The sequence below is a fragment of the Lithobates pipiens genome, unplaced genomic scaffold (genome assembly GCF_037356315.1).
Source record: "Lithobates pipiens isolate NorthernLeopardFrog02 unplaced genomic scaffold, aLitPip1_a1.2 Scaffold_18, whole genome shotgun sequence".
Lineage (NCBI taxonomy): Eukaryota > Metazoa > Chordata > Amphibia > Anura > Ranidae > Lithobates > Lithobates pipiens.
The window spans coordinates 643,430,130-643,445,053 of NW_027507758.1; the positions used below are offsets into that span (position 1 = coordinate 643,430,130).

A 14,924-nucleotide genomic window follows, 5' to 3' on the forward strand; every position below is an offset into this window, starting at 1 on the left:
CCACTATCAAATCCAAAACTGAAAAAGGTTTGACTCTTACCACACTGGGTGGACTCCAAATCAACGGAGTCGCTAGCACGAGCAGACAGCCCTCTGCAGGGTTCTTTAGCGTGTTAATCCGTTCCGGTGTGCTACTGAAAGATACGGATCGTTCGAAGGTAACCAGCCTGGATCGAAAGGTTCCGGAAATCGTCGTACCTCCTACTTCTCCTCTTGGTCACCGTAGAAAAAGATAGAGTGGTTATCCGATCTCCTTGTATGTCTGGAGTTATCTACAGCTCCCCAGCGAATCATCGGATGTCAAGGTTTTTAATACGCAAACTGTTGCAGTGGGTGTTAGATGTGTTAGCTCCGCCTGGCTCTTTCCACTAGATCAAGCTAATCTAGACTGGTCATGTGACCTCCTTGTGTCCTCCTTCTCCTCATTTTAAGGTTGAAAACAGCAGTTAAATGGTAAAATAGAACAAAGGCTGTGCCAACACCATCCAGCTGGAGAGCCCTGTTACAGGGTCATATGCGATACGTCCATCCACGAGTGAGATGCCAAAGTAACTCCCCTCATGTGTTCAGTCTGCTACCACTTTTTCACCAATAACATTGAATGGGGGGTCGGTAATATTCAGTGAGCTTCAAAGTTTTGTCGGGGCCGTCTGATCTGAAAACCAGCGTGTTGTTTCCGGCTTGAAAGGACCAAAAATGTTAGGAACTTCCCTTGTGATCAGTAAAAACTCCAGGTGTTCTGAGAAGCAAACAATTTATTTCTGATGTGGCCCACAACAGAGAGACATGCTTACAGGACAAGCTGCAGAAAGATGTCTCCCAAAAGAAAGTGTCCCGCCTTCACATACCCCACAAGAATAACATCTCTATGCTTCTATTGGCTGAGGAAACATAAATAACGTTGTCATGGTACGAACTGGTACCTTTATTCTTTTTAGCTATGTTTCCTGTACATTCTTAGGCTATCATATTTATTTAAATCTAAAGATTCTACAACTTACTATGGAGTTAATTAAGACAAAACAATACAATGAGTTTATACAATAATGTGCTCAGAAGTAAGCTTTTTAACAAATCAGTCTCAGGACTATTGTTTTTCTAATAGTCACACAATAAACATTTAAAACTTTTCTAACAGCTAGTGATTAAACTGACTGCCCCTGCTCCACACAGCGTCCTGTCCCTACACTGACAAAAGACAGCTGCAGAATCAGTCAGCAGTGCACTCAGCAATCACCAACACAGCAGTGCACCAGAACCCTATATACTGTACACCTATATCAGTCCTTAAAAGGACCTTTGTGGACCTAATAGTAATAGCTAGCTAGTGATTAAACTGACTGCCCCTGTTGCACACAGCGTCCTGTCCCTCCCTACACTGACAAAAGAGAAGCTGCTGCAATCACCAGCACAGCAGTGAACTGAACCCTATATACTGTACTACACCTATACCAGTCCTTAAAAGGACTTTTGTGGACCTAATAGCTAGCGATTTGTGTCACTACAGTCTCTCTCTGCTCCACACAGCGTCCTGTCCCTAAACTGACATAAGACAGAATGTAAATTGGCCGCCAGATCAGGTCTATTTATAAGGTGGGGGGGATGTCCAATTGTCCATGTGCTGAAATGTCTCAATTGGCTGTCCTGTACCCCATGATGGATGTGTCATCATGGGTCAAAGCACTTTCACACTGTAAACACATATGTCCGCCGGGCAAACAGCGGCAATAGTCCACCGATCGGGCGAATCACGAGCACGCCAAATTCGCGGCGAACCGATCGCCGGGCAAAAAGTTCAGCCATCCCTAGTCTGTAGTGGTTACAGCAAACCCTGTGTGTGGCTGACCATCATCAGTGTAAAATCTGGAACCATCTACAAATAAGTGTGTGTCACAATCTGATCAAGGCTCATCTTTTGCTGGTGTGACGGAGGCCCTTTCTACCTCCATCAGAGCCATACAATCATGAGAAAAACTCTGATTCTACATCAGTACCATTTGTTGCATGTTCCTCATCAATTATAGGAAGAAGAGTAGCCGGATTTAAAGTAACACATCGTTTGATTGTTAAATTCGATGGAGCAAAAAGAGTACACTTGTACTTGTCAAATCTACTGGCGGACACATGTCTGGTATTTACTTGATTTATGAGTTCCTGTACCGCATGTGGCACATACAGGATCAGAGCAGAATCTAGTACAAGCTCAGTTACTTTGTCTAGCAGCAAAATGCAGGCTGCTATGGCTCGCATACAACTGGGGGAGCCTTTGATGACAGGGTCTAATGAGGCCGATACATACATCACAGGCCTCTGTTTGTCTCCATGTAGCTGAGTGAGTACACCTGCAGCAAATCCATTAACTTCATGACAGAACAATGAGAAAGTCTTAGTATAGTCAGGAAGTCTAATGGCGGGAGCTTCAGTCAAAATTTGAATAAGTTCCTTCATCTGTAATTCATTGTCCCGTGTGAGTTTGAAAGGGTTTCTACTGGTAGTCTCATATAGAGGAGCCATAACTTCTGATGCATTTGGAATCAAGTCCCTACAATATCCAACTAACCCCAGTAAGGCACGTAGTTGCTGTACATTGCTTGGATTCAAATTTTTGTAGAGTTTTAACTCTATCTGGGGTTAGGTGACGGATTCCATGTGAAATGCAGTGACCCAGGAAGATCACTTTCTCTTGGCAGTATTGTAGCTTATCTTTGCTAACTTTGTTGTTACTGTTATAGAGAAACATGAGAAGGCTTACTGTTTCTCTGCTACAAGTGTCCTTTGTATCAGAACAAATAAGCTGATTGTCTATGTACTGAAGCAAAACTGTGTTTGGGTGTGAGGGGGACCATTGGTCCAATACTTGCTTTAATGCAGTATTATAATCAGAGGGGCTACTCACACAGCCTTGGGACAGTCATCATTGGTAAAAGAAAAAAGGTGCCAGCAATCTGGGTTCAGGGGCACCGAAAAGAAAGCATTTGCAAGATCGATCACTGTAAAGCAGGTGCTGGAGGCAGGTATTCCACTTAGTAAAGTGCGGGGATTGGGCACGATTGGGGTATCTGCCTCAATTATATTGTTAATGGCTCTCAAATCATGCACCATGCGGTATGTCACCCTCCCACCCTTCTTGTCTGGCTTCTTTGCAATTGGGAACAGGGGTGTATTGACTTGGGACTTAATTGGTACAACAACCCCTGCTGCTTTCAGTTGAGTGATTTGATCCTTTATCCCCTCTATCTGAGCAATACTCAGTGGGTACTGTTTAATCTGTGGGAGATGGGCTCCTGGTTTAATTTTTATCATGACTGGGGTGCAATCCAGCAGACCTACATCATATTTGCTGGTGGCCCATAATTCAGCGGGAATCACTGGTGGAAATGGCGGAGTGGAGTGCTGGATTAAAAATACTCCACAGGCAGTATTTAAAACTTCTGACAGACTACTGACCACTTGGACTCCTGTAGAAGTGTAGTGTAGTCTATGTTTGCTAAAATTTGGTTCAAAATGTCAGCTCCCAAAAGATTGGTAGGAACTGTGTCTGAAACTAACACTTTAGTGACAATTTCTGTTTTCTGTCCTAGCCTGAGTTTAAGTGGCTTGAACTCAACCAAATCAGTAGAGGTTCCGGTTAGGCCAACACCAGAGATAACATTTGTAGAGAATAATCCTGGAGGTAAGTCCTCTATATTAAAACCACTTTGGCTTGCACCAGTATCTATTAAACAGGTTAATTCTGTTTCTCCTCCAGGATAGGGGAGTTCTTGTAAAAATACTTTTACTCTGGCCTCGGGACCATTGTCTCCCCTTTTTAACCACTTGGGTACTGCGCTATTGCCGAATGACGGCATTAGCGCGGACCTAGATTTCCGGGACTACGTCTATTGACGTCGTCCCGGTTACGAGCGGCCTGCGCGCCCCCTGAGGGGCGCGCGCGGCGCGCTCTGTGATCGGCGAGTCTATGAGACTTGCCTGATCACCGATCCGTGCAAGGGGTCGATCCCGACCCCTTATCACGTGATCAGCTGTCAGCCAATGACAGCTGATCATGTGATAGAACGGAGCCGGTAATCGGCTATTATTCCTCCTCGCGCTGACAGCGCGAGGAGAGAAAAAAAAAAAGCCGATCACCGGCGGCCGTGATCGGGACATCAGTCCCGATCACGGCCAGCAATGCAAGGCACCACATGCCACCTGCCAGTGCCCACCTGCCTCCCGCAGTGCCATCCTGAAGAATAACTAAAAGTAAAAGTAAGTGCCCCCCGTCTGTGCCCATAGTGCCCACAGTGCCACCCACAGTGCCACCCAATCTGCCTCAAAGGTGCTGCACCCCAGTGCCACCCATCAGTGCCCAGCAGTGCCGCCCAGCAGTGCCACCTATCAGAGCCACCTATCAGTGCCACCTATCAGTGCCCATCAGTCCCATCTATCTGTGGTACCTATCAGTGCCCATCCGTGCCACCCATCCGTGCCACTTATCCGTGCCACCCATCCGTGCCATCTTATCTGTGCCCATCTTTGCCCATCAGTGCCGCCTTATCTGTGCCCATCGGTGCCGCCTTATCTGTGCCTATTAGTGCCGCCTTAACTATGCCTATCAGTGCCCACCAGTGCAGCCTATCAGTGCCCACCAATGCAGCCTATCAGTGCCCACCAATGCAGCCCATCAGTGCCCACCAATGCAGCCCATCAGTGCCGCCTTATCAGCGCACTTCAATGAAGGAGAAAAATGACCCGTTTGCAAAATTTTATAACAAACTATTAAAACATGATTTTTTTTTTTTTGCATCTTTTTTTGTTTGTTTAGCAAAAAATAAAACTCTGAGCTGTAACTAAATACCACCAAAAGAAAGCTCTATTTGTGGGAAAAAAATGATAAAAATTTCATTTGGGTACAGTGTTGTATGCCCGCGCAATTGTCATTCAAAGTGCATCAGCGCTGAAAGCTGAAAATTGGTCTGGGACTGAGGGGGGTTTAAGTGCCCAGTAAGCAAGTGGTTAACATAATTTATACTGGCATGCCATTTTCCTATACTTGATCCACTGCTTTTGGCAGAGAACTGGGATCAGCATGAGGTGCCTCTAAGCTCTTTTACAGTCTACAGTCAGGAAGATGGCAGAATTTGGCTATGTGTCCTTCCCCATCACAATTGTAGCATATAATTGGTCCCCGATTGCCATGATTTCTGAAATTGCCTTTGCCTCTTCCTCTCTGCTTCCCCACATACATAACCTTGGGTTTGCTGTCTTTTTGGTTAATCCTGTTTTCTATGGATAACAGGATAGGCAGGACGTCTCGAATAGACATATTGCCTGCCTCAGGCCTTGCTGTGAACAACTTTTCTTTCAACTGGGGTATTAAACCATCAAGAAACCTTTGTTTCACCAGTTGTGTAGATGGACTTGCAGTTTCCCCCACCTTCTCTTCCTCTATTTTAATACCTGCTTCCTCAGCCATATCACTTAACCTCCTCCAATAAGCCCCTGATGCCTCCTCTTTCCCTTGCTTAGCATTCATAAATTCAGCATTTCTGGTTTGTCCATATATTTGGGGCGATTTTTCCTTTAATTTCTCACAAACCTCCCGTCCACTAACCATCTTACCTAGATTTTTCACATCTACACCACATTCTTTAAGTATATAACCAGACATGTTGCTTCCCACTGCTTTAATTAGAAGCTGATGAATGTCAGTAGCAGAAGCCTCATAGGCTTCCTGTGCAGCGCTAAGTTTGTTTGCAAACCCAATTGGATTCTTTTTAGGATCTCCCTATCCCTCTAATATGGATCTTATATCTTGGGGACTAAAAGGTACATGCCATTTAATTTGATACTTACTGTCAACAGCATTACCTTCAAACACTAATTGGGTTCTGACAGGATAAACTGCAACAGATTGCTCTGTGACCGGGGCAGAAACTCCCTTCTTTCTCTCTTCATCTTGCTGCCACAATTTGGAAATTATGGTTTCAACAGCAGTCAACGCAGAGAACTGCAGAGGATTCTCCCTATCCACACACAGTCCAACCCGTGAAGGGGGACACAAACACATTCTCACACAAATGTTACCCAACCAGAAAGGTCCGAGAGTGGTCTGGTTTCCTTGAGAACCGACAGATAGGATACATAGGAAAGGCAGAAATATAGCAAGCTTAAGGACAGCTTACCTAGCCGGCATTTAAATGTCTGCGTTCCCGATGATTTCGATCAAAGCGCGGTTCCTTCTGGAAACTCTGCCAACCTCCTGGCTGGCTCGCCAAATTGTTATGACGAAATTCTGATTGGGACTCTAAAACAAAGTTAATACTGCAGCTGCAGGAACAGATTCACAGGACTCAATCACTGTGTTTAAAATGTCCGGTCAGTCCCAAAATGTATTATTACATGTTATTTTATACATAGATAAGAAATGGGTGGTGTGAGATGTTATTAAAAACTAACAAATAGAAATATATTATTAAAAGCTAGCGAATAGAACAATTGCAAAAGTAAAACATTGAGAAGGGAAGGGGGAGTAGAGAGCTTTTAGTAGGAGATGTGTCTGTGTGTTAGGTGAAGGTTACAGAACACATTTCAACAGTGAGAACAAAATGGAGTCTCTTGGGCTTAAATGAACAGTACAGTGAATGTCCATATCATTCTCTTACAAACTTTTTGGGGGAAAGAGGGTTAGGGCCAGGACACCCTTGCGTAGTTGCAAGTTCAATTAGCAGACTCCGAGACTTCAATAAGAAATCAGCCGTGCAGGGATAGGCCTCCAGCAAGATACTACATCTGCACGTGCAGGAATGCTGTCTCCTATGGCAACAGTCTTTAACAGTTCCTAATACAAAGCATAACAGTTCTTTCACCTTCACTACAACTTCTCCTTGTAGTTCTTCAGCACACTGAGCTCCTGGTCTCTCACTAGACCCTCTGATTCACTGACTCTGAATCCCTTGAGCTCCTCCAATGTTCACAGTGGTATCTTCCTCAATCGTCACCCCCGCCTCTCTGCTGGCTCCCTAGCTTGGCACTCCAGATACTTCTCAAGATTCACCCCACTGGCCTGCTCAGTCCCTGACTTGACACACAAGGCTGCTCTACAAGTGTCACCTCCGCTGGTTGGGTGCCTGGCTTTATCACCACCTGAAGTTTCCTGATTCTCCACCATGCCCGGTCGGTGAGAATACTGCTCCGGTACTTGCTTCAGTTACTCACTGAGGTCCCTGGTAATAAGGTGGTTGGTCCCTTAGTGGCAACAGCTTCTCCTCTACCCCCCAACCATGACAGGTTCTCCGGCCAGCAGAACCGTCACTTTTGGTTGGACTGCAAGCCACAATCCCAAACCTGCGCTGCTCTCTTGCTTCTGGATAGGCCCTCAGACAGCCTAGTAACCAGGTGTGCCCTGGATAGGCCCAATCTCCGGTCTAGCAGCTTGGGCATAAGACACACATCCACCTAGACAGCCATCCAGGTGGCACAAAATATCGATCACCTGGCTCCACCCAAATATATAGGTTCCCCCAGCAGGCCAAGGGATTCAAGAAAACCCCTACCAATTGGCTGAAATACCCCATATACCCATAACCTGACCTTGGGTTGCCCTTCTCATATCTAGTACCACCAAGTGCCCGGCCACCTAGTAGTAGAAGAGAAAAGTGCAACAAGGCCAAACTTAGGGAGAAATCAATAGATCTCTAACAATCAACCAGGATAACTACTCCTGGCAAGTAAATTTGCGAGGCACAACCCTACCTAAACTCCAGGGTGCTACACAAATAAAACTTACCTGCTAGTTCTAGAAGAGATCAGGCCTGATTCTGATAACACTGCTGTTATCTGTGCAATGTATCAGAGGAGCCGGTGATCTACTGACACTACACTTGTTGGGGGACAGAAGGCTGATCCTGCCAACGCTGCGTTATTAGGAACACTATACTAAGGGGGGGACACTAATATAGTTCTGTTCATGATATTGATCCATACAGACACTATACTAAGGGAGGGACACTAATAGTTTTGTTCATGATCAGGATATTGATCCATACAGACACTATACTAGTAATGGTGGTGATCAGGATAGCTCAATGTGTTTATAAAATAAAACACAGGAGTGATTTGTTATTGGCTGCAGGTGATCAGCAGGGTACGGGGCAAAATCATTGGCTGGGACCTGCTGACCAACTTGTCCTACAGCCAATGACAGTGGAGGTTTCTGGGTGTGCGCGTGCATGGGTGCGGACCTGGAAGAAAGCCATGACATAAAAGTACATTACCAGACCTGTATGAGCCGCCCATCCATTGTATTTTTACAACACTTAATCCATGTCTTTGGTGATCTCTGATCTCCTTATCAACTGTTTCTTACATGATGAAGATCAGCCATGGAGTATATCTGAGGTGTATATCAGGGTGTGCTTCTTCTCCACATGAGAGCTGTGATGTCCAGCAACATTCTTATAGAAGACATTTCCCGCACTCAAGGCACTAATACACCTCGAGGGTTGTGTGGGATCCCTGATGTACAGGAAGACAGGACTTCAGTGAGGAGCAATTCCCTCACTTAGGACAGGAATACGACTTCTCCGTGTGTGAGAGCTCTTATGTATGAAAAGACTGTACTTCTGTGAAAAACATTTCCCACACTCAGGACAGGAAAATGGCTTCTCCCCCGTGTGAGATCTCCGATGTGTGTAAAAATGGGAATGATCTGAAAAACATTTCCCGCACTCAGGACATGAATACGGCTTCTCTCCCGTGTGCAATCTCTCATGTGTGGAAAGACTGGACTTCCGTGAAAAACATTTCCCACACACAGGACAGGAATACGGCTTCTCCCCCGTGTGAGATCTCTGATGTGTGGAAAGACTGGACTTCCGTGAAAAACATTTCCCACACTCAGTACAGAAATACGGCTTCTCCCCTGTGTGAGATCTCTGATGTGTGGAAAGACTGGACTTCCGTGAAAAACATTTCCCACACTCAGGACAGGAATACGGCTTTTCTCCTGTGTGAGATCTTTTATGCACATTAAGTTTGGATTTAGAAGGAAAACACTTCCCGCACTCAGTACAGGAAAGCCTCTTCTCTGTTGGCAGGACGGCCCCGTCCCGCACAGTCTGAGGTTCCTCAGGATAAGAGGAATACGATGGTCCATCTACACTGTGTGGTGCCGGATGGACATTTGAGGAAGTCGGGTTTTCTCCTGGACTATACTGTGTGATGTCCTCATCTTCTACTTTACAGTCTGGAGACAAAGTGAGACAATCCTCTGAGGTTTTCCTCATCTCCCGTCCATCTACTAAAATAGAAATACAAAGATTATTACTAGACATGAGCAGATTGGTTCTTCCTGTGCTCCAATCAAATCATCAGATATAAAATGTCCAGCTGGTAGGAAATGGGTGTAACAAAAGAGAATACATATTATGTGTATATATAGCAGTGGGGGGAGGGGAGAGAGCAGAAGTCAGGACTATGTAATGTACAACATATTGTATAAGATACAACAGATAGGACTATATAGTATCAGAATGATGTAATGTACAGCATAGAGTATATAGTGCAGGGGTCAGGAGTATGTAATGTAGAATATAAAGTATACAGTGTAAGGGTCAGGACTCATAATATTGGTATTCAGTAATCAGTGGAAGATGAAATGATTACATGAGACAAGTTGCAGAGGTCCCACACCGCTGCCTCCCATCTCCTGAGACTGCACTCAGTGACTTGGGTCTGAGACTATACAGACATATCCCTCCACCCGGCACAACCAGCAGACAACACAACAAGTAATCCTGGGGGATTGTTCTGTCAGAGATCTTGTCATACCCGGGTATGGGGCAGAAGACCCAAATCACATACCCCAGGTGCCTAGATCTAGTAACATCTATGGGGAAAATGAACATACCCATTCAACATATCACCCAGCCCCCGCCCTACTCTGGACCAATCAGTGAGCAGTATGGGTGGAGGAATGTATTTAGTGTTAATGACCCACCTGTGCTGATCTCTGTAGGAGTGTCCTCCTCTATAAATGTCCCCGTTATTCCATCCTCCTCCATAGACTGCTGATCATCCCTCACATACCTCTCTTCTTCTTCTGATTTCACCTCAAATTCTATATCCATTGGATCTCCACTCTAAACCAAGAAAATGAGAGAGAATATCATCTGTAAGATAGAAGATTTATTATTGTGACATCACATAGAAAATCCACACATCATCTCTAGGAGTCCATGTTCTAGATGCTCCATCCCACCAACCTTGTAACAGTGGGGGATGGTGTGACCTTCCTGTGTGGAATCCCGGGAATACAGAGGACGGGGACATATCTCTGGTGGGTTTCTGTAGCTGGATGACTCCACCATGGTGTCCTGGTACAGATCTTTGTGTTCTTTTAGATACTCTGACTCCTCCATCACCCCATCCTCATCATCCTCCTCTTTTATCTCTTCTTTAACCTCAACTTTAGACTCTCTCAGGTTTCCACTCTGAATATATAATAAAAATGACATCAATGGTAACAATGCAGATAATGTACAGATCCTAATGATACTATCAGTGATTGTTCCTCATCTACCTGATGATGGTGGGGGATGGTGTGACCTTCCTGTGTGGAATCCCGGGAATACAGAGGACGGGGACATCTCTCTGGTGGGTTCCCATTACTGGATCCATCTGTAGGAAACACACACACTGACTGAATACATTGTTTCTATGTGTTTATCAGATGATGGGGGATCTAGGTGGAGCCTCCGTACTGCTCTCTCCTTTACAATAAAGTCTCCTCTTACCCGGTGATGTGAGGATCGGCTGATTGTCCATCATGACGTCCTTGTAGAGATCCTTGTGTCCTTCTAAATACTCCCACTCCTCCATGGAGAAATAGACAGTGACATCCTGACACCTTATAGGAACCTGACACACACAATGATACAGTCACCATCCAGACATATCCCTTGTCTGTTACTGGATAATGTCCCAGAATTCCCAGAATCCTCCTCACCTCTCCTGTCAGCAGCTCCGTCATCTTCTTGGTGACTTCTAGAATCTTCTCCATGTTGTGTCTCTCAGGTTTTAGGGAGTCACATGGAGGCACTGTGATGGTCATATGATCACCGGACTTCACAAGAGGAAATCTCTGTATTAAGGAGCCAATAGGAATATCATGTTAGAATCCCAGAATCCTCCTCACCTCTCCGGTCAGGTCTGTGTTTTATAAATAGAGACAGGAATGATGTCATGTGACCTCCCAGAATCCTCCTCACCTCTCCGGTCAGCAGGTAGATGATCTCCAGGGTGAGGTTTAGTATCTTCTCAGTCATGTGACTCCGGTCCTCCTCCATCCTCATTGGTGCTGTCATTGGATCTATACAGGTCTTCTTGTAGACAGATAACTTTGGGAAATGAAATTAAGAATTATTTGGATTGTATTGGTCACATAATAATAGGATATGGGTCTGTGGGGGGGGGGGGGGAGGTTGTAGGAGGGTTGCTGTACATTTAAGAACTACTGCCTTCATGCCCCTCTAAAAATGTCCCTGTCTATTTTGTGTCTGCAACATATTTCTTGATCAGTGAGATGGTGAGGTGAAGGCCCTTCGCTTGCTGGCAGGAGTTCTTTAAGAAGGTCATAAAAGTAAGTGTAGGTGGGGTGGAAGGACCATCAGAGACCCCTATGAGCCCTAAAGCCACCTCTTACCTGAGAGCCTTGCAGCCTGACTACCCTCTTAGAGGCCCCCTCAGCCCTTCAGCCCCGCTAACCTCTCAGAGTTGGTCAGCCCTAATACTTCCTAAGAGACCCCCAAAGTCCTTCAGCTACACTTCTTCCTCAGGGGTCCTAGAGTCTTTCAGATGCAGTAAACCTTCAGAGGCTTGCAGAGTCCTTTAGTCCCACTACCTCCTCAGAGACCCTACTTTACTCAGAACCAGTAGCGCAACTACCATGGTTGAAAAGGCCACACTTGCCACCGGACCCTGGCATTCTGCCACCACGGGGAGGGCACCAAGACAGCAGGAAAGAGTCCTGGGATCTGTGGAGTCTTCCCCGATGATCGACAAGTAGGATTCCTGAGAACAGGGTGTGAAGTACACTCAGCCTTTGCAGAGCCCCCTTGCTGTCCCTGATCTGCCCCAATGTGGGAACAGCACCCTCCAACATCAAAAAAAGCTTGGAGTTCTAAATACCGAATGGACTCTGCGCTGGCTCTGAGGGATCATTCACTGATGCTAGCTACATGGTCCGGAGCATGGCGAGTGCCTGTATGTGGGGTGGGGGTGCTCATGTGTGTGGGGGGCAGGATCAGTTCTCTGCACATCTCCAACTCCTCTCCTACCTCAGCTGCTCTCTGGGGTTTATGCTCAGCCTTCTGCCCCATCTCTTCTCTTGTGCCCCTTCCAGGTCTGCCCATATTATTGCCCCTCCATCTGTCCCATTCCTATCCATCCTCCTCATCTAATCCCTCTGTCCCCCCTGCTAATACCTCCCTCTGACTGGCACCCCAGTTGAGACACCCTTCCCCCATTCCTGTACCTCATCCCACCCTTTGTCATCACTTGGAAACTTCAGTGGCTGCATTGTTCCAGATTTGGGGTCATACAGAGCAAAGCACCTCGCTGGGCACTGCAGGAAGTGATCGGCGGAGGTGAGCCCTGTGCGTGGCCATCGGCGGAGGTGAGCCCTGTGCGTGGCCATCGGCGGAGGTGAGCCCTGTGCGTGGCCATCGGCGGAGGTGAGCCCTGTGCGTGGCCATCGGCGGAGGTGAGCCCTGTGCGTGGCCATCGGCGGAGGTGAGCCCTGTGCGTGGCCATCGGCGGAGGTGAGCCCTGTGCGTGGCCATCGGCGGAGGTGAGCCCTAGACGTGGCCATCGGCGGAGGTGAGCCCTAGACGTGGCCATCGGCGGAGGTGAGCCCTAGACGTGCCATCGGCGGAGGTGAGCCCTAGACGTGCCATCGGCGGAGGTGAGCCCTGGACGTGCCATCGGCGGAGGTGAGCCCTGGACGTGCCATCGGCGGAGGTGAGCCCTGGACGTGCCATCGGCGGAGGTGAGCCCTGGACGTGCCATCGGCGGAGGTGAGCCCTTTGTGTGAGATCGGTGGAGGTGAAACGACCAGGTTGCAAAGGTCGTACTTGCGATAGGGCTCTGCTGTTCCACTATCATGGGGGGCAAAGAGAGCAGGAAAGGGTCCAACTGCAGAAGTAAAGGGCAACAGAATCAGTGGGAAGGGCCCTAGGACCAGTGAGCCCTTCATGGTTTCTTGCACCAGGGCACTGAAGGTTCTAGTTAGACCTCTGCTCAGAACCCTCAGTATTTTCCTCCCTCTGACACCTGATGGAACATATCCTTCATGGAAGGCTGGGGAATGTTTTCTTCCTCCTGACCAGCAATGTAAGGGGCTCTATGTTCCATACTCCTGATCCCTACATTCCATCATTGTGTTGGCTGCATATTGTAATGATTGCCCATTGGCTGCCTGTGTAGTGTAATAATTCCCGTTTGTAGGCCATGTATGGTCAGGATGGTCATTGTCTTGTCTATTTATTGTCAGTGATGTTTGTTTAGAGGACCATATTACTAGAATGTATCTCCAAAAATGAAGAGAATGTTCCGGCCCCATAAATAGGTTAATGTTCTGACCCTGAAGGGGTTAATCTACAAATAAATGTTTGGGCAGTGCTTGCACTATGGATAAAATATCTGAATCCACAACACGATAGTTCCAATAAAACTTTCTGATAAAGTGTCAGACAACTCCTGGGGTAACCTGGCAGCACTTACAACCCTGGCTGTAGATAATAGGTGTGCTGGGCTCTGTAGTCCCACAGAGTTCATGGTGCCTGTGAAGCAATAGATGCTTCTATAGCAGTAAATAGGGAATACCGACATAAGGAGCAGAAGAGCCAATCCACTACCAAAGTACTCCGGCAGATGGCGGGCCGGATTTCCCTTAGATGTAAATAGAGAGGGCGCCTCTCCTAACCTGGTGACATCCGATGTGTTTGGATTTGAAAACACCAATCATTGTCCAGGAGGGCTATTGGCAGATGAAAAGGTTAAAATGCGCTCCTGCCCCCCACCTTTCCTACAAAACTTTATTTGTAATCATAAATAACTGGTAGAATTATATAAAAATGCATAAAACAGAGCAATCAAAAGCAAACAGCTCAATATCAATATTCAGTCCAGCCGAAACAACTGTATTTAGCTGAAAATTCCATTTTGATTCCCATCTGCACGTCTTTTTGATAAAATTGCCCCCCCCCCACTCCGAGTTCACCATCTTATCCCCCCAAAATACAGCCCCTTTCAGTGTCTCTGGAGGGGGCGCTGATCATTCCCATGTAAAATCTTACAGAAATCTTCCCTAATCCCAACCTTTAATTATCATTTCATTCCCCCCACATACAATGTCTGGAACCGACATTTACTGACATCAATAACTCCCCTTGTGGTACAGACTAAGGATGAGCTCCGGCGTGTTCGCACAGCCCACGTGCAGAGCCCGCCAGGAAGTCGGCACTGCACCAATCACAGGCAGTGAGACATTGTCCCAATGTGCGGCTGCAGAGATCAGGAAATGTCTCGCTGCCTGTGATTAGCGCAGCGCAATGCCGACTTCCTGGCGGGCTCTGCACGTGGGCTGTGCAAACACGCCAGAGCTCATCCTTAGTAAAGACCATAAATTCCCTTATTGTAATATACGGGGCCATTCTACGTTTCCACACTATATATGTGTGTATCATCATCTACTGGAGATAAAAGACATCACAGTGACTATGGAGGAAGAGGACGGACATGACGGGGGGTTACTGGGTGTAAATAGAAAATAAGATCTTATTACCTCATCTGCTGCTTCTTCCTGCAACGTCTCTACTTCCTCCCAACTCACCTCTCACCCGGAACTTCCTGTCTGTACCTGACATCACTTCCTGTCTTCCCTA

The 14,924-nt window shown here is 46.7% G+C and overlaps 2 protein-coding genes across 2 annotated transcripts in view; both read right to left on the reverse strand.

Annotated features, from left to right (window-relative positions):
- Positions 1–10,970, reverse strand: part of LOC143986908 (uncharacterized) — a 91,089-nt gene extending 80,119 nt beyond the window's left edge. Inside the window, exons 1-4 of the mRNA XM_077485316.1 lie at positions 10,776–10,970; positions 10,562–10,659; positions 10,245–10,472; positions 9,921–10,121 (exon numbers count right to left, since the gene is read on the reverse strand). Of these exons, the coding sequence (XP_077341442.1) occupies positions 9,921–10,121; positions 10,245–10,472; positions 10,562–10,659; positions 10,776–10,860 (612 nt within the window). The 5' untranslated portion in view covers positions 10,861–10,970. The remainder of the gene's footprint in view (positions 1–9,920; positions 10,122–10,244; positions 10,473–10,561; positions 10,660–10,775) is intronic.
- On the reverse strand, positions 738–9,892 carry LOC143989828 (uncharacterized). Its single transcript, XM_077490105.1, has one exon. The coding sequence runs from the start codon at positions 9,312–9,314 to the stop codon at positions 8,520–8,522; it is 795 nt and encodes a 264-aa protein (XP_077346231.1). The 5' UTR covers positions 9,315–9,892; the 3' UTR covers positions 738–8,519.
- Positions 10,971–14,924: the final 3,954 nt, after the last annotated feature.

What these genes read in the sequence shown, in the direction of transcription:
- LOC143989828 (XM_077490105.1), bottom strand. Translation starts at nt 9,314, where the DNA reads ATGTCTAGTAATAATCTTTGTATTTCTATTTTAGTAGATGGACGGGAG.